Source organism: Danio rerio, chromosome 20 (assembly GCF_052040795.2).
Source record: "Danio rerio strain M-AB ecotype USA chromosome 20, GRCz13ab, whole genome shotgun sequence".
Lineage (NCBI taxonomy): Eukaryota > Metazoa > Chordata > Actinopteri > Cypriniformes > Danionidae > Danio > Danio rerio.
This window is the reverse complement of record NC_141040.1, coordinates 36,610,870-36,630,762: the sequence shown is the minus strand read 5'-3', so window position 1 is coordinate 36,630,762 and position 19,893 is coordinate 36,610,870. Positions and strand designations below refer to the sequence as shown.

Here is a 19,893-nt window from a genome sequence, read left to right as displayed (position 1 = left end):
ATTTGTTTTACTTAAGATCATTTATCATTGTCTTTAAACCTGTAATGCCCTCCAGAATCTGACAGATTTAGTTGTAGGCTATAAAACAGTCATCTGAAATATACAGTGTTATGCCTGGATTTCATAAATAGAGCCTTGCATTTACTAACACAGACTGTATTTGAAGTGTTTGGAAGTAATTTGCGTTTTCCTCCCATAGAAAAACATCATAAGAACAATGTTTAGTGGCTCAATGTATTACAGCAGTGTTTTTTTTTTAAGTGTAAACACGTTATTGATATGGTGTTCAACCAAGCACAAGTGGTCAGAACACAAACGAGTCGCGGATAATGAAGTATTTAGCATTTCTCCCAAAGAAAAGCCTAAGCAAAATGCTGGCAGGTGTTTGTCACTCCGGTGGGTGCGATGATGCATGAAAAAAAATGGCGACTGTTGGTCATGCCTACTTGTTGCTTCATTTACGTTCTTCAGAAACCTATGGGTGACGTCACAAATACTACGTCCATATCTTTGTCTATGGCCAATAAGCTTAAAAATTAGTTTTAGATTTTGCAGTTAAAAACAAACAAACAATAATGATATATTAATAATAATACCATTATTTTTATTATTATGTTTGCATATTAGTAGCAGTTTAATAAAACAAAGATTATATTTATGCATCAATTTCATTGCATTTGAAACTTTTAATACATTTAAATAAATTTGTTCTGCCCATTTATTTAAAAAAAGCACAAAGTTTTATGGCTGATAAACTATATTTAAGGCAGGTAAATTTTCAGATGTGATAAAATATTAGTTTAACTTTGATTTGAAATAAAGCTACATAAAAATCAGGCACAAAAAATGCAATAATAAATACTGTTGCAATATTTGTGAGCAGTGTTGAAGCAGAGTCCAATCCACACTGGATTAAACAGTAATGGTACCAACAGTAATTACGTTATGCTTTAGCTCTAGTTTACTCACACTCTGAAACTTAGGCTGCATGTGTGAGTAATAATGATCTCCCTCTGTGTTTTCACTTATTCACTTATTGCATAAGTGCAGTGATTTCAAATTCAGAAGAACAAAACATACAACCTCAATAATCAGAGCACTTAGTGAGATGGACATACCTTCATATTTAATTAAATCACAGACTTTTGCACTTGAATAATGCATTAGGCCTCATCACGATTCTGATTTAAATTCTTCTAATTATGCAGACTTCATTAGCAAAGTACATTCTATTCCAGTAGATGATGTACAATTATAATTCGGTGGTTGTTTCAGTAGTTAGGTAATCTTCAAACGCTTGAAACACACAGCTGATAATAGCCAGGGTTTTTGTAACTCAAAACTAAGCTTGCATAGAGATTGGATATCCAGCAACATGTTCAACATATGGTGTTTGTTTTTCAGCTGTAAATAAAGGTGGCGGTGAAACTCACATGTTTTCTGAAGAGCTCAACGTGAGGGCCCAGCGCTTGGGGATCTGCATCCTTGATAAACCACACCACTTCATCCACACTCCACCTGGACGGATCCTTACTGGGTGGAGGCTTCACCTCTCCTGCGTCTGGGGACGGACTGTAGGCTAGACAGAGAGAAACCAGGGTTTACTTTATGTTTAGTGATGCATTCTATAATTCAAGAAATACTTCCCTCTGTCTCATGGACTCGAATGTATATTGTTGATTATGTTACCGAAAAACCCATTTCGGATACTTATAAATCTGACTTAATATTGACTTTTTTTGCCCTTTCAAATTTAGTCACCTCTATTAAGAACATCAACAGGAATACTTGGGTTATTTTTAGAGGGCTATTTTTCTTATATATATATATATATATATATATATATATATATATATATATATATATATATATATATATATATATATATATATATATATATATATATATATATATATATATATATATATATATATATATATATATATATATATACATACACACACACACACACACACACACACACACACACATATATATATATATATATATATATATATATATATATATATATATATATATATATATATATATATATATATATATTTAGTTTTTTTTTTAGGTAAGCATACATTAAAAGTGTTACGTTTCACGTTTGTTTTGTGGTGTTTTGTTGTTTGTTTTCTGTTTTGCATTCTCTTTTTTTCTTCCGTTGTGTATTCTGTCCTGTTCTAGGTGTGCAACCATTGGTCAAAAAAGCTGTCAGTCACCATTATGATCAATATGACCAATCAGGAGCTGGTCCGCCAAGTATAAAATATTGCACTGTTTAACAGGAGCGCTTGGCTCACCACCAAACTCCTCACTTGTGTCGGCCAGCCTGTTCATTTTTGTTTGTATAGTTTTGTTGTTTTCGCTGTGTAGTTTAGTCTCTCTCGTTTGAGTGATCTATTTATTAGATAAGCTTGTGCAGCTCAATTTAGTAGGAAGTTTAGTTAAGCGTCGCATACGCTGAAGATTATGGTTTTGTTTCTGCATTTTTCTTTGGTTAGTTAGTTTAGTGGTTTGGAGTTTAGTTGAATCGTTTTGTTAATGTTGGCGACACTCCTGTTTTTTCCATTTAATTTGGTTATTCAAAAAATTTAATTCTGAATCATTCTAAATTCAAATACTTGTTGTTTTATATGCTCTGTTTGATAAGTTGTTAATTTATGTTTCACTTATCCAGTAGTTGTGGGTTCTCATTTTCACCCAGCACCATTAGAAACTCACTGAATGTTACGTCTCATCCAACTTAATAACATGTAACAAGCGATCTGCAGTGATGTCACAACTGTGTTACATTGTGGTTTAAGTGTGGTCTGAAATAACTTAAGCACAACTAAAGTACACTTATCAAAATCAAGAGATCAATGGTGTATCCATTTAAAGTTTCCATATAAAGAGTGGAACACAATTCAGAATGGTGAAAAAAAATCCCCTTAAGGTGAAGTCCTTGAAGTTGAAATCACCCTGCAGTGTAAAAAAATTCAGGGTTCCACACAGTTTCTTTGTTGCCCCTACACAAATTCATTACGTTACCTTAATTGTTTTATGTTCAACCCACTTAAATTTGTAAAAATGACTAAGTTTTCCCAAAAAAAACATGTAAAAATTGTTTTAGTTCACCCCATATTAAATGAGTAGTTTTAACAAGAGGCAAAGGTAATTTTTTGAATGTAAGTTGTCCAGAGACCTCATTTGAAGTTTAAGTCTAAGGTCCCAAACCCCTGGAGGATATTGTATATCTCTATATAACTGGCTCTGCCATATACTGCCATTTCACCCAGCAGCCCAAGACCAGTTACTTACTGAAGCTAAGCCTGGTCAGTACCTGGATGGGAGACCACATAGGAAAACTAGGTTGCTGTTGAAATTGGTGTTAGTAAGGCCAGCAGGGGGTGCTGCAGACTGCGAGTCCTAATGCTCCAGTAAAACTAAGGGGACACTATACTGTCAGTGAGTGCCATCTTTCAGATGAGACGTTAAAGCGAGGTCCTGACTCTCTGTGGTCATTAAAAATCCCATGGCACTTCTTGTAAAGAGTAGGTGCCAAATTCCCTCCATCGTGGCCTCCCAATAATCCCCATCTCTCCATCAGATCTCTATCAATGTCTCTCCACTACCCCAATAGCTGGTGTGTGATGAGTGCACTGGCATCACTGTCCTGTGGCAGCCGTCGCATCATCCAACTGGATGATGCACAATGATGGTAGTGTGGACAGACCTCCTCCCTCATGATTGTGAAGCACTTTGGGTGTATGGCCATACACAATATACAAGTACACATTATATTTACATTACATTCAGTATCTTCTCACATACAGTAAGTATTTCTAGTCATTGAAAACTTTAAATACGTGTAAGTATCATCTTTCTTACCACTTCTGTTTCCTTCTGGAAATGTGCTGGGACTGGCTGCCTGTCTGCAGATTCCTCCAGAATAGGCAGAGGCAGAGCGAAAGCCATATGCAGGTTTACTGGCTGCGTATGGTGAGGACATCGCACCAAAATCACTGGGATCAACCGAATAGCGTTTGGGCTCCACTGAATCACCATGGTAATCATCCACCATTGAGTCTGATGAACAGAAAGAACCACAATTTAGGGTAAAAAAAGCTACATTTGGCTCACTAGAGCTTTTTTGAAACAAACCTGCATGCATTGGTACAAACCAAATGATGTACATACAAGGGCTGTCGTTTTTATTGAATTGACTATTTATTTAAAAATGAATGGAAGTTTTTTTGTACACATTAAAAGCTGCATTACTAGAGCAGTTGATTTTTTCCTGAATAGCAAGCCTAAATATGTTGGTTAATTGTACAGCAGATCAATAATTTAACATTGTATTTGAACATAATCTTGTTTGTTTTTGTTTATTTTTGCATTTTCCATTTTTTCTATTTCATAAATATATTTTTATATTAAATATATTTCTGATTAAGTGGAGTTTCATTTCTGACTAAGTCCACATTTTAAACAAATCGAGTGATTCAGCAATAATTCAATGCGTCACTTATTAAGGAAGCTGTTTACTCATTCCTGAATGAATCAGACATTTGAATGAATAAATGACTCAACCATAATTAATGTGAGATTAACATTATCATTAATTAATCAGACTGAACATTTAATTTGCTCAGCAACCCTAACGTTTACAGACTAAATGCAAATAAAGCATGTCTTTCTGTTTTATTGTTCACTCAAAAGCAAGCCTAGAGAATGGCTAGTCTGGTTCTGAAGAATGAATATTAAGAGCACAAATGCACAGCTTAAAGAACCTCCCACAAATTCTTCACTGAATAAACTTTTTGGATGAAATGCTTTGTCAGATGCTCAAAATGTCAGTGGACTTCTTGAAACTTAAAGGGGTAATTCACCAAAAGATACTTATTCTAATTTACTCGCCTCCAAAGTCTAACAAAACTGCCTAAGTTTCTTGCCTCTACTGAATAAAAAGAAATATATTTTAATGAATATGACAAAAAAAGTCAGTGAGGACCAGAAACTGTGGTTGCCATGCATTCTTCAGAATATATTCTGACACTTAACACGTTTTGTGGAATTTTAGTTACATTGCATCTACATGCCAACTAATTCTTATTAGATTATAAGTAGACTGTTAGGTTGGGGTTAGGGTAAGTGTAGGTTGACATGTACAGTGCTTGCAAGTTTTTTGTTTTTTTTTTACAATCAAATGCAGTATCAGCAGATATTAAGTAGACAGTCTCAAATGTCTCAATACTCAAATAAAAATTAATTGGCATGTAGCTGCAATCAAGTTTTAGTCAACAACATGTGCAATAGAGACCATCAAAATAAAGTGTTACTTAAAAAAAAAGTGAACAACTAAGGCAAATAAATGAAGACAGAACTGTAAAACTTTGATTCAATTAAGTTTACATATGATAAAATATTTTTAAAAATTGTAATCAATTACTTAATTATATTACCAACAAGTTTTTACATTTTTATAATGAATTTTTATGGGATGAGTTATGTGATGTTGCTTACAGGGTAAATGTCTGATATACATATACAATGTTATCATTTAATGTAGGCTCTATCTAAACTGTTTTCCTCTCCTTACCATGTTACCAACTGGCATAGGTTTTCCTCTCCAAACCATGTTACCCATTGACATAGGTTTAAGTCCTGACAAAACCTTTGCCTATGCAGCTGAGCAGTGTGATATTGTGTCATAGTGAAGTTAACGCTCTAATCTCTAGAGCTCCCAAACCACAATCAGGAGAGAGAGAGAGAGAGAGAGAGAGAAAGAGAGAGAGAAAGAGAGAGAGAAAGAGAGAGAGAGAGCCAACAGAACTGAAACACTCAAAGCACAGGCCACTCACAGAAGCACTCAACCTTTCACTGCCACTTCAACAGCTCAGCTTGCACTAAAGGCCTCCTCTGCATTTTCATAAGGGCAAATTGGATGACAATAGAAAACAGTGGAACTCTAATCAAATAGCCAAATCACTAAATATTTAAACCAAAACCAGACGAAAACAGTAACATGCTAATAAACACAAGCAGTCAAAGGTTTTTTGAACAATATGAAAAAAGAGAAAGGCTGATATTTGAATCGATTAATTAACAAAGAATCCTAAAAAAAAATCAAGTGTTAATAAATACTGGTAACAACAGCAATATTAATAATGGATTAATAAACTAAAATTAGTTCTTAAGGATCATTTAACTGGAGTAATTATGCTAAAATTAGCTGTAAATCACGGAAATAAGATTTTAAAATATATTTAAATAGAAAACTTATTGTAAAATGTTACTGTTTTAGGTGTTCTTAGGAACAAATAAATGTATTTGCGAGCAGAAGAGACTGAAAAAAATATTAACAAACTGCTCTGAAACTCTTGACTGGAAGTGTATACAGTTGAATTTCTACTGTGCAAATAAGCTCTAGTTTTGAAAACTAATACTGTACACTAACTGTGGAAAAGCAGGACTCACTTGACTTGGACTGTCCGTCTGAGTGCTTCTCCATGTGGAATGAGGAAGAGGATGAGGGGGATGATGAAGGAGCTATGGGCTGGTCACTGAACAGGTTCTCACATAACAGGCTTCGGCACAACTTCTTGAGGAAACGCAGAACGTAGCCCACGCTGTTGACCACCGGCAAACTCAACAGATGCTGTTTACCATCAAAAGTGGCTGATGAAGAGCAACAAGGAGCATTTAAATCCAAGTTCAAATCACAGCTTTACAGTAGAACTTTTCTACATGCTTGAATAAATGTTTGTATAATAGCTGATGCAGATGTAAAATGCTAATATATGCATAGGTCCTATTCTGATTTCGGCATAATTTACAAAAGAGAATTGTAGATATACAGAGAAAGCATATTAAATTCAACTAATGTCTGCTTTAAAGTTTCAAAACCTTCACCAAAATATTATTAAACATTATCTTATCATCATTTAGTCTATATTCACATAAATAAAATAACATTCAAATACATCACCATTTTGAATTGTTTAAAATAATTTCTATCCATTTCTCAATGAATATGCAGAAGGTAATTAATTTACATTTTGTAACATTTTGATGCATTTGAATAAAAAACAGATTAATTAAACAGATATATTTATTAAATAATAATATTTCAGTCACTAAACATCTTTGGCAATAGAAATATAATACATATAATTCATGCAAAATATTGCCAAACAAATCTTTTTCGATTTTTGGGTGCCATGCCTTCTTTTTAAAATCTTACAAATTTGTACAAATTAGCCACTAAACTGACAATCCATAAAATAGTTTCCTTGTGAGATCAGGCTGGATATATATCAAATATTTACAAATATAGTCAAATATCCTAGAAAAAAAAAAAAGTAAATGATTTGTGTCATACAAACTAAAATTAACAATTAATTAACATGACTCTTTAGAAATTATTTAAATTTGATTATTTGGTGGTAAAAAAAAACAACTGCATTATTATCAATGTTAAAAACAGCTCTGCAGCTAAACCATTTTGAAGAAACTGATACATTTTGAAGAAACTGTTTATTCAGTAGACAATTCTAAATATTCTAATTCAGTTATATGAAATAAACCTTCTGTTACATTGCAGATGTCACAAGTAAAACAAGTAAAAACATCCTTGCAGTAGAAAATAAATAATAATATAAATGATATAATAATAATAAAAATATAAATAAAAAAATAATAAATGTATTAATACAAATGTAGTGCATATAAAAATTCTAACATCTACATCGGACATCAGAATGAAAATCCTAACCCTAACATACACATTTGTGTTGTCATGCAAATGAACCTGAGATCTTTTCTCCCCCGTAGCCCTCAGTGAGTAGCGTGAAGACGGCCTTCTGCTGAAATGCACTGTCAATGCAGCCCTGAACCGCCTGCTGCAGCACCACTGAGGGCCTGGCAGGACCCAGATGATCCGGCAGCTGCAACACCTTCTGCCTGTCCAGGTTAGGACCCGTGTTCACTTGCTTATTCACATAGATACACACTGAAATAAGATAGGGGACAGAGAAAACGGAGAGATTTTCACACCAAAACACACAATTAGCAGTAACTTATGCAAGCATGTTTTTATAATGGAATATGCATGATAAGAAGCTGCTGCATTTGCATATATTTCTTATCCGTTCATGTTAAGGTCTAATTAGTTTAGAAATGAAAAAAAGCAAAGTTCAAAAGCACAGTTAATTGCATCACTATGAAGGGCAATTCTTTGGCTTTGTTGAACTCTTGCATTTAATGTTTTTTTTTCTTTTAGTATTAATTAAAAATGAGCTCTTTTGGTTAGCGAGTTTGTTCTGCTTAACTGTGCAAGTGTATATGTTTTGCCTAAAGTCTTCATGAAATTAAAATGTAAACTATTTACTTTGTTAGCACGCATTGCCATTATTGAGGAAACAATTCATCTGTGAATGTTGATCCACAGGGGACCAAGGGGGGCGCCATAGTTCACAGAGGGGAGTTCAGAAGATGATCTGCCTAGGGGTCAATATAAAATACTTCACTAATAAGTGTGTGTAAAATATTATAATAAATTAAACTATCGTTAAAGATGTAATTGACAGTATAGTCTACCAGAGTTATTGGAGTTTTTCTGGCTGTCAAACTAAATTTTCTTAGAGATTGCACCGGTTCAACCAATCTGTCTAACAGAAAAGCATTAGCATTCTTATGCATGATAAATTTATATATCAAATAGCAAACATGCAAGAAGTGAAACACACGTTGTTTGATTTCTTTAATCAGCTCAGCTCAAAAAAAAATATAGAAAGCACAATGTGAGCTAAAGTAAATGTACTGTATTTACTACATTGAACAGTTACGATCACAAGACACTTTACGATCACAATAAACGACTTTAAAGTCAAATTAATCAGAGCGGGATCATTCTCCACAGCTGATGCAGAAACACCTGTGTAACAACAATCCAGTTAGAATCAACAAATCATCAGAATTTACCATGGTTTACTGTAGTAACATTGGCAGTAACCATGGTATTGTGTCAGAAAAGAGAAATATTTGTTGAAATGTTTAGTTTATTATAATAATGTTGTACTAAATATATTATAGGAGTAATGGAATATCATTTTCATTTAAAAATATATCAAGTCATATTTATGTTTTGTTTATTTCTACAGCACTTTTACAATGTAGATTGTGTCGAAGCAGCTTAACATAGTTCTAGTAAATTCTGTGTCAGTCCAGTTTTCAGAGATAAAGTTCAGTTTAGTTCAGTTCAGTGTGGTTTAAATTTCACAGCTGAAAGTCCAAACACTAAAAAGCAAATCCATCGATGCACAGCTCCACAAATCATATTAGTTATTTGTTGTGCATGTCATGTCTTTATTAATGTCAATTTACTGTTTTTCATAGTAAACATTATAGGAATCTTATAGATATGCTACTTTTTTGCATGGTATTAAGGTAGTAAAGTATATGGTGACCCTCAAATTTTTATTTATGTACATAGGGGGAAAAGGCTGAGAACTGATCTGGATTATCAAAATGTTTAGCAAACATTTAAAACATCTATTACTTACTCATCTTCATGTCATTTCAAAACTAGAATAAATTCAGAAGACATTCACTTGTGGATCTTTTTATGAATGTTTTAAAAAGTCACAGTTTTGGATAAGCAGACTTTCAATGAAGGGACATAAATCCAATGTGGTTTATTAAAAATATATTATTTATGAAAAGATTGATGACATTTTTAAAGCAATATGAAGGCGAGTAAAAGATGGAGGTGTCACTTTGGGATCAGCTACTTTTATATAAATTTGACACCCAGTGGTTGAACTAGGTGTTGCAATCCTGAATCAAAACAAATGCAAGCGCAGGTTGCCAGATGACCAATCGTGTTCCAAATAAAAGCACAGGATAGAAGAAATATTTTTCATATTAAAAGGAGTTTTTGTCATAACCAACACGTCGAATTGACATATTAGAAATGGCTTCTGTTTCTAACCGGTGAACAACCGGATTAACTGACAATGTTCACCTCAGGTACACCACATATGCTTTATTCAGTGTTAAATGCTAATAATGTATGTTTGAATGCCATACTACTGAAAGCAGCAGCAGACAGTTTACCTCAGAGCTTGAAAATAAATTAACTGTTTAAAATTTAACTTTAGAACTGGGAAATAATGAACCAACACATATGAGTGATTCAGCAGCTACATTTAATAATGTTAAAGAGGTTTAAAATGTATTAATTAGATTATAAACCTTACCATTTCATGAGTGAGTGTATATTCTGTGCTTCTGATTGGCTGAATTTAAATTGTGCATCACTGTGTATCTCCTCACGTAATGTGTTGTTTTGACACGCGGTTACAATGTCACCTGCTCACTGAATGTTTATGTTTATAATATTTATATTATTTGCTCATGTGGAACTGAATCTGCATCTCATTTCGGAGTCTGCTACTGTCCACCAGAGGTTTCATTCACGGGCACATGCTTTGAGAACCTTTCTGAATGAATGAATGAATGAATGAATGAATGAATGAAGTACGCTGTTTTCCAACAAGGCAACCCAGGCTGCTGAAATATAATTGACTAAAGTGCCATTGTGTGGGTTAAAAGAAACAAAACAAAGACATCATTTCGGCACATAACATACCTTTTCAAAGCAGAATATCTGACTTCAGCATTGTTTTTCAAATAAACAAGAATGTTCACTTGGAACGTTTCTTAAATATCTGCAACATATTATGGTATTTTTATGTTTTAGAAGAGTGAAAAATTTACATACAGCACCTTAAAACAAAATCCATGATTTATAGATGATGCAGTTGTGCATTGAGCAAAAAGTTTATACGTTTTTCCTAAAGTCTTCATGATATCAAAATGTAAACTATTTACTTGATCACACATTGCTATTCTCGAGGAGAAAGATTCATCTGTGAAAATCCATGATTTATAGATGATGCAACTGTGCAACATACATATTGGCACACAAAGCACGTCTTCCTTATTGACAGTGAAACTGGCTTGTGAATTCACCTTTAATTCCACAGACTCAAATATTTGTCAAGGAATCTTCAAATATTTGACGCCAGGCTCCATTTATAGATCATTTCCAGAGGTCAGAAAGACAGAATTGAATTTTATATAAAAAAATATTAATTTCCATGTCATGGGACCCAAAAAACAAGCAACTCTTATGACAGGCTACTTGAATCAGAAACAGTGTTATATCTTCAAAATTCTGTCATGATTTAGTCACCCTTCATTTGTTCAAAACCCACACAAGTTTTATCTTCGGTTAAACACAAAATAATATATTCTGAAAAATGCTGGTAGCTGTCACTCAATGATGTTTCTCCTACAACTGTAAGTCGATGAATGACAGCAACCAGCATTCTTCAAAATATCCTATTATTTCATGTTCAACGGAAGAAAGAAACTAATAATGTTTTACAATCACATGAGGGAGAATAAAAGAATGATTAAATAATTCCACAGCAATAATTTATCCAAATTACACTTGTAATTAGAGAAATTATTGCTGGATATTGTTTATATTTTCTTGTTACAAATATCCACCCTACTCTCTTCTTAATGTCTTTAAATGGAATCACATACTATAAATCACACCTTAAAATCTTCTGCAGTTTTATGATCCAGCCAGCGCCAGTAAATGTTTGATTACCCTAAATAAAACCAGCCTCTCTCAATACGAAAAATTACCCTGGATGCATTCATTCATCCCAAGTGAATGAGGAAAAATACAAGCATTAGTGATTCAACCAAACAATAAAAGTAAAAAAGATAATAATTGTGCCATTAGAATAGAACAGAAATATGAAAAATGCCTGAAAGAGAGAGAGAGAGAGAGCAATGAGTGTAGGAATCCACCAATCACTCCCCCCCTCTTCCAATTCCTCCCACACAATCTGTCCCCACTGACTTCCCTCGCCCGTCTGCAGCAGGCGGACGCTTTAATCTGACAGATTGCCATGCTGAGGGATTTCCTCCATCGTCTGTCATCTAGAAGCGCCATGACCACGAGTCAGACGCACACACACATACACACACACACAGTCTTTATGCCGCCCGTGGCTTTGAGTAATTGAGACAGAAGTCGTCTGTGCCCCTGTTTGAGAATGTGTAACAGGATAAAGTCAATGAACATCGAGTGTAGGAGGCCGAATGTTACGCACAAAGCCTTAAAATAGATAACTGATTACAGACATGCCAGACATGTAGGCTCACAGATGGTGAAAATGTTGCATACTCACGAAAACAATTATTTAGGCACAAATAAACAGACTTTACCATGAAATTAAAACTTATCATTCTTATTAATCAGGGGATCTTTGTCCATTTCATATCCGTTTTTAAACAAATGACAATGACAAAAATGACACAAAACAAAATTAAAAAAAGAGATTTTTGCTCGACTTTTGTTTTAGGGTAGGAAAACGGATGAATGACTTTAAAATTCATTATCCGCATAGGCGGTGCTGAAACGCCCTTTTTTTCTCTGATTGGACAACTAAATCTGAGCATGTGACATCACCCTCCAAATAATAGTTTTATATATATATATATATATATATATATATATATATATATATATATATATATATATATATATATATATAATAGGAGGAAATTAAAGAAAAACAAATGGTATCCTTTAATATAACCCAATGTGTTCTTATTCTGGTCCTGCTAACAACTATTAAAAAAAAATTAACAATAAAAAAAACAAAGTACAAAATATTAATTATTAAGCAATCATGCAAACCAGGTTCTGCTCAGAGGAAAAGGGCATTTCAGCACTGCCTACATGTGTATAATGAATTTTAAAGTGGTGTATTTGTTTTCCTACCCTAAACCAAAAAACAAAAATCAAGCGAAAATCTCTTTTTTTTCTTTTCGTTCTTTTGTAAGCAAAAGAAAAACTAAAAAAACATCCATTTTCTTAGTTTTCCTTTTTTTTTTTTTTTTTTTTTAAACAGATACGGAATGGCCAGAAGATTTCCTGCATCTACTATTTGTATTAGCTGCATTATTAATAGATCTTGAATCAAACACCAACTTTCTCCTTCATTCCTAAAGCCTAATGATTCACCACTTTCTATCAAAACTTTGGGTAATACTTTATTTTGATGGTCCATTTGATTATTAGTAGACTGTCTGCTTAATATCTGCTGCTAAACAGACATTTAACTGACTATTAGAAACTTTGCAAGTACATGTCAACTTACACTAACTGAAACTCCAACCTAACAATCTAATGAGAATTAGTTGGCATGTAGTGTAGATGCGGTGTAACTTAATTCAACAAAAAGACCATCAAAATAAAGGGTGATCAAACTTTGATGAGAATAATGACAGGAGACATTTGTCGTGTGTAGTTATGAATAGGGGTGTAACAATAAATTTGTGCATGACTCAAGTCCAATCTTACATGTTTTCTTGTTCAAGAAGCCATTTTACTCTAATATGTCCCAAAAGAGAAGAAAATACATCAATTTCACAGCCTCCATCTCATGTCGACTTTGACAATGACCTGAGGTCATCAAGGTCATGACCTCCACCAGCAGCCACTCCCTCTGCGACTCCCACAAAAGACATTACCCACATAAGGTTTCCTTCTTTTTTTCTTTAAAGAATTAAACACAAAATGCATCTGTCACGTTTGTGTTTGTTTTAAAAAATCAGCATGGTTTTGAAATAAATGAGAGGAACCAAAAGAAAGTGTTACTTTTTCAGCACACAAAGAATTCAATTCTAGAAACCTGGTGGGCAGACAAAAGCCTCTTGTACAGAAACGGCTCCCTACAGCAAAGGGATTAAGCTTTGAGACCTCAGGACTGAGCTCAGGCACACCGTCACAGCATCTCATGTTTAAAGTAGATCAGCATAGTGTTGGAGAACCAGACTGAGATGCTCAGGCTAAATTCAAAAGCCCTCACACTGGCTATGCTTTTATCCAAAGATGACAATTAAACTTCACACAAAAGTGGAATATAGCAATATTCATTCATTCATTTATTAATTCATTCATCAGGGGTCACCACTGTGGAATGAACCGCAAACTTATCCAGCATATGTTTTATGCAGCGAATACCCTTATAGCTGCAACCTAGTACTGTGAAACACCCACACAATCTCACATTTCCACTCATACACTACGGCCAATTTAGTTTATTAGATTCACCTATAGCGCATGTCTTTGGACTGTGGGGGAAATCGGAGCACCCAGAGCAAACCCAAGAGAACATTGAGAACATGTACATACAGATATTCCACACAGATACACAAACTGACCCAGCCGGAGGTTGAATCAGGAACCTTCTTGTTGTGTGGCGACAGTGCTAAATACTGAACCACCATGCCACCCCTATTGCGAGTATATAATGAGTCAAAGAAAAAAAAATGGTGGCAAAAATCAAAAAGAAAAATGGAAATTGATGTAATAGGAGAAGCCACTGTGGGCCTTTGATATATATATATATATATATATATATATATATATATATATATATATAAAAAGAGTTTAGAAACAAAAACCTCTCAGTGCCATCTCAAGTTCTCTTCTAATAATAGCATTTTTCTCAGGCTCATATGTCTTGTTTCAGTAGTTTCATTTTTATGGCAAAGAATAGTTTGTTTTCATGACTTCTACCTAGAGTTGTCCCAATACCATTAGTTAATCTTAAGATACTATACCAGCTGAAGTATCTTGATACCAAATAATATTGTGATAATGTAATTCATATCTCAAATTATAAAGAAAATTGTCAGAAATACTGTATTTTATGTTATAATAGGCCTACTTGAATGCAATTCATAATTCCCTTAAGGCCAAAAAGTATTATTTGCTCCTTATCTTACCTAAAATGTATTCATTCCTTTTGTTTATTTTGTAGATAACTGACCAACAAAAATGCATTAAAAATAAATATTTATTTAAAATTCAAAAATTGTTTCAATGTTTCCGGTTGCTTTTTAGGGTTTTTTATCTTTTTTTTTCTTTTTTTTAGTCTTATATGGTAACAACAGTGCAAAGTAATTCAATATTTCACTTTGTGAGTCATTCTTTTAAAGAGATTGTCGCGGCCGCTAGAAATCATATCAACAGGAACAAAAATGAACTGATTCAGATGTGCGTTCGAACTGAAGCTTTAGAAAACAGGCAATAGGCTACCATAAAAGGCGTGAATTCTACACAGTTTTGCAACCTTAAAGGGCTCCACAGACTATTTAAATACAATGGTGTATTTTTGCACAAATGTGTGGGCATTTTAGTGACTTTTCCACATGCAACATTATCTATTGTAAATAAACCATTAATGACTACCGTTTACAAAATACAGTGGCATCACTAGTATTTTGGAGTCATAGTATAACAATACTACCATAGTACCGGTAAACCATGCAACCCTACTTCTAACATGAAATAACGTAACATAAACAAAGGAGAAAAATGCTCATTGTAGAAGGAAATTGCAAATGGCACTCTTCATATTATATATAATAAAGATAACATGCAATGAACATTTTGGGTGGCTTTTGGACATGCAAGACTGCTCTTTCGGAGCACAGCAGTCCTGGGAGGTAATAATACTGAATCACTTTGATGATGGACATTGGCTAAAGGATTTTAGAATGAACAAAACAACATTTCAGTTGTTTTACAATGTAGTCAGTCCATTAATGTTATCCTGTTATGCCCATTTTTGTTATGAAACAATCTGTTATAACAAAGTCCCATGAATTTTTTGGTGCGCATGCATGAATTTGTTTGGTAAATATGTTTCTGTTGTAGCTTGTGCACATTTTTTTTTTAATTAAAATATTTATCCTACTGCGTTTAAAAAAATTCCTTTCACTTCAGCACTTTAAATTAGATATTCCAAAATGTGCATAAAAATAAGTGAATGGAAACGTAGCTTCAGTAATTGTGGTGCGAATTCATTATAAGCTTTTTTTTTTTTTTAAATACCAACATTTTTTATTCCACTAAAAAAAGGCAATTTAGCAGGACAGATTTGATCTCGCCATTGTAATAAAGAGATAAATTGGATGATAATGCCTCTGAGGCAAGAGCAGTCAGGTCCCTCAATAATGTCCCGTGAGACTTGCACACCTATTAACCTTTAAAATAAGAGATGTAACTACTCTTTTCTCTCTGCTCCTTTTCCTGCTAGTGATGGATGTTATTACCAATTGGATGGGCAGCCTGTGCAGACCACAGGGTCTTGACCTCAAAGATTGAGTGGGTTTGCACTATATGAAGTCTTCACTGGCCACATTCACACAATCTGAGTTTAGGATTGATCACTGTATGGATAGTATATCTCAGGGGTGATCATACTTTTTCTTATGAAGAGCCAAAAACCAAACTTGAATGAGGCTAGTGTGCTGAAGGTAAATATAATTACCATGGGTAATTTGCTAATTGATTTAATAATGTTTAAAAATGACAACAAAAAAAACCCTGCTTTATATTAACTAATAAAGTATTTTTTTTTACATTTTATAATGAACTTATTACAGTAAAAACAAAACAATCTCATTTATAACAGAATGTCTCGTTTTTGCCTTGATTTGCTCGCCGATGTCTTCTGTATAGTCCTCTATTTGTCGAGTGACAGTATTTACATTTTAAAAAATCTGATTCATTTAAAGATTTAGTTGAAACATTTAATTTCAGATTGCTTTTTGTAGCTCATCAATAAAATAAACAAGAAATGTTGTGTCAAATTAGAAATGACGTTCTCTGTATTAAAGGCATTCGCCCTTAACCCTCTCCATCATTCTCACTCTCCTTCGAGATGGGATCAACCCAGGCTCATCCTGATTACACATCGCTATATACATTTCTGGAGAGAGCAAATTACGTCCCAGGAGGTACTTTTGTTGCAGTTTTTGTTTTCGCGAATCTGCCAGAGGCCCCTGCGTATGCTTTTTGACATCTCAAATATCTCTTGAGAGTGCCAATCGCACCTGCTCTTCTCACATAAATCCACCAGAGGCTGCTATTGACTGACTGACTAACCGATTGATCCCCCCCACCCTCCCCATTCCCTAAACCCAACCAATAGTATTTTGAAAAGCACCTATTGATCCACCCACCCATTTCCTAAACCCAACCGTAGTATTTTGAAAAGAATCTAATAAAAGCCCTCGCCTGATTTTTGCCACGTTTTGAGATTTTTTCACATTCTAACCCTGTTATTTATTTGTTTATTTTATTTTTTGGCTTCTATTTTTGTCTTACCCACTGACTGGAATCGTTCTTCACCAGACTCAAGCGCCAACATTGTAATCAACTACTTTCTGCATCTCAAGTCCACTGACGTACACGTCAAGCTAACTGGACAAACTGGTAACAGCGGAAAAGCCATCCACACGGAGGTAAGCGGTTAGCTGGTTTGCTAGAAAAAGAATGGCATCATACCGCCCCATGGCATTTGTTTTAAAGACGAAATGCAGCCATACGTACTTCTGGCTACATAATTTGTGATCTCTAGAAACGTATATAGGGCTACGTTTTCAGAATGAGCCTATGTTGGATGGGATGGTTAAAGGTTACGATGGGCCAACTTTGGTGATGCCCTACTTTGGTCACCTCTGATATATCTGGATATACATGTCAAAAGGATATTATTGTTTTTTATTATTAAGTATGTGTCAAATTGAATGATTTTGTTGTTTTTTTAAATTTTCTATTGATAATTCCTTTAAAAGCAGCTACTTTTCAAATAGCGCAACTAAATAATAAGAGTTAACTTCTTAAGCACCAAATCAGCATACTAAAATTACTCTAAAAAGATCATGTGACCTTGATGATAAAATGAATGATGCATATATATATATATATTTATATATATATATAATTAATATATAATATATTTAAATAAATCTTACACACTACAGACATTTAACCAGTTTAATTAAGCTCCCTTTGAGATTATTTCAGTAGGATTCAAGATTTTTTTTTATTATTATTATCACAATACAGAGTAGAGTGGAATTAGAAAAGTAACAGATAAGCAATAATAACTGTCTTGAGTGTTATAAAAACAGTGACGATGGTCTTCTAGCAGCCTCTGAGACTCACATGTCATCCTATCATCCTGATAAAAATAACAGTTATCATAACCCCAATATACGAGTAGAGTTACAGTCCCTACTGGCCACTAAAAAGAGAATGAGATGACAGGATCATAATGAGACTGCTCTGAGCGCTGTGATTCCTCTAATGCTCACATTTTATTATTCCCTCAGTAGTTGAGCTGCTTTGAATTGTCTGGGATTGGCATAGCAACATTTCAGTGGTAGTGTTCAGAAGTTCATTTGTTACCTGTGAGGACCTGTGGTGTGGCGGAGTGAGGGATAGTAGCAGCGTCCTGCGGGATTGAGCTCATGTCTGGCTCTGGGGTGCTGCTGGGAGGAGAGATGGCTAGAGGGGTCATCAGACGAGACTTCAGCTGTTTAAAAATAAACACAGTTTTATAAACAGTATAATAAACAGTTTTATTATCATTGCTATTATTATGTTTATGTATTTAATAACATATAGATTTATTACAATACACAAACACACACAGCAAACAAAACACAAAGGAATGAACCGCCAACTATTCCGGCACATGTTTTGTGCTGCTGATGCCCTTCAAGACGCAATCTGGTACTGGGAAACACCCATACACACTCATATACCCTACGGTATATACCCTATGTATATCACACACATACATATACCCTACGGCCAATTTAGTTAATTCAATTCACCTACACTACCTAACAAAATATTTACGTCAATCCCACAAAACAATAACTTGACTTCTGTTACATTACAATCCACCGGAGAAGGCAAAGTCTTCAGCATACCTCCTTCTCATACTTCAGCCTCCACATCAAAGTTCCTGAAAGCTAAGAAGGTGTTCACGAATTGGCCAACCCAATCACCAGACATGAACATTATTGACATTATTGATATTGAAGATGAATGCAAATAATCTTGATGAACTCTGAGAGTCTAGCAAGAAGGCTTTCTTTACCATTCCAGATGACTTTATTAATAAGTTATTTGAGTCATTGCATTGATGCATGGATGCAGTCCTCCAAGCTTATGGGAGTCAAACACAATATTAATTCTTTTTCACCATGACTTAATATTCTATACTGTACATTATTTCTGTTAAGTGACAAGACTTTTGTCTAAGCAAAGTGAGACCTTACTGCCCTAATTAATAAATTAAAAATCAAGACATGATCATATTTTATTTTAGTTAAAAAAAAAGCATAATCTAGAGGCCTTTGCCTTTCAAATAAGCCACTTCTGATAACCAAATGATCAACTAGAAGTCAAGTTATTATTTGCTGTTCCTAAAACTTGAATAGGCGACAAGACTTTTGTCAGGTAGTGTAAACTGCATGTCTTTAGACTTTGGGGAAAACCTTAGCACACAGAGGAAACCCATGCCAACGCTTGGAGAACAAACAAACTCCACACCGAAATTCCAACTGGCCAAGCCGGGACTCTTGCTTTGAGGCGACAGTGCTAACCACTGAGCCACTGTGCCGCGATTAATGAGTTCATATAAATATTTAAATAAAACAAATTTTTTATTTAATGATTCATTTTCTTTTCGGCTTAGTCCCTTTATTACTCTGGGGTCGCCACAGCGGAACTTATCCAGCTCGTTTTTACACAGCGGATGCCCTTCCAGCTGCAACCCATCTCTTGGGAAACATCCACACACACTCAAACACTATGCACAATATAGCCAACCCAATTCACCTGTACCACATGTCTTTGGATTGTTGGGGAAATCGGAGCACCCGGAGGAAACCCACGCGAATGCAAGGAGAACATGCAAACTCCACACAGAAATGCCAACTGAT

The 19,893-nt window shown here is 34.4% G+C and overlaps 1 protein-coding gene and 1 long non-coding RNA gene across 5 annotated transcripts in view; one reads left to right on the top strand and one right to left on the bottom strand.

Moving 5' to 3' along the window:
- scml4 (Scm polycomb group protein like 4) overlaps positions 1–19,893 on the bottom strand; it is a 55,855-nt gene that overhangs the window by 3,635 nt on the left and 32,327 nt on the right. For all 4 annotated transcript variants that reach the window (XM_087298366.1, XM_087298365.1, XM_087298367.1 and 1 more), the window contains 5 exons: positions 18,347–18,473; positions 7,802–8,002; positions 6,469–6,669; positions 3,880–4,077; positions 1,434–1,579 (listed from right to left, as the gene is read on the bottom strand). In XM_087298366.1, coding sequence (XP_087154492.1) covers positions 1,434–1,579; positions 3,880–4,077; positions 6,469–6,669; positions 7,802–8,002; positions 18,347–18,473 — 873 coding nt within the window. The remainder of the gene's footprint in view (positions 1–1,433; positions 1,580–3,879; positions 4,078–6,468; positions 6,670–7,801; positions 8,003–18,346; positions 18,474–19,893) is intronic.
- LOC147832255 (uncharacterized) lies at positions 12,984–15,859 on the top strand. Its single transcript, XR_015518610.1, has 3 exons — positions 12,984–13,142; positions 13,358–14,449; positions 14,531–15,859. It is a non-coding gene; the product is annotated as an uncharacterized LOC147832255 (long non-coding RNA).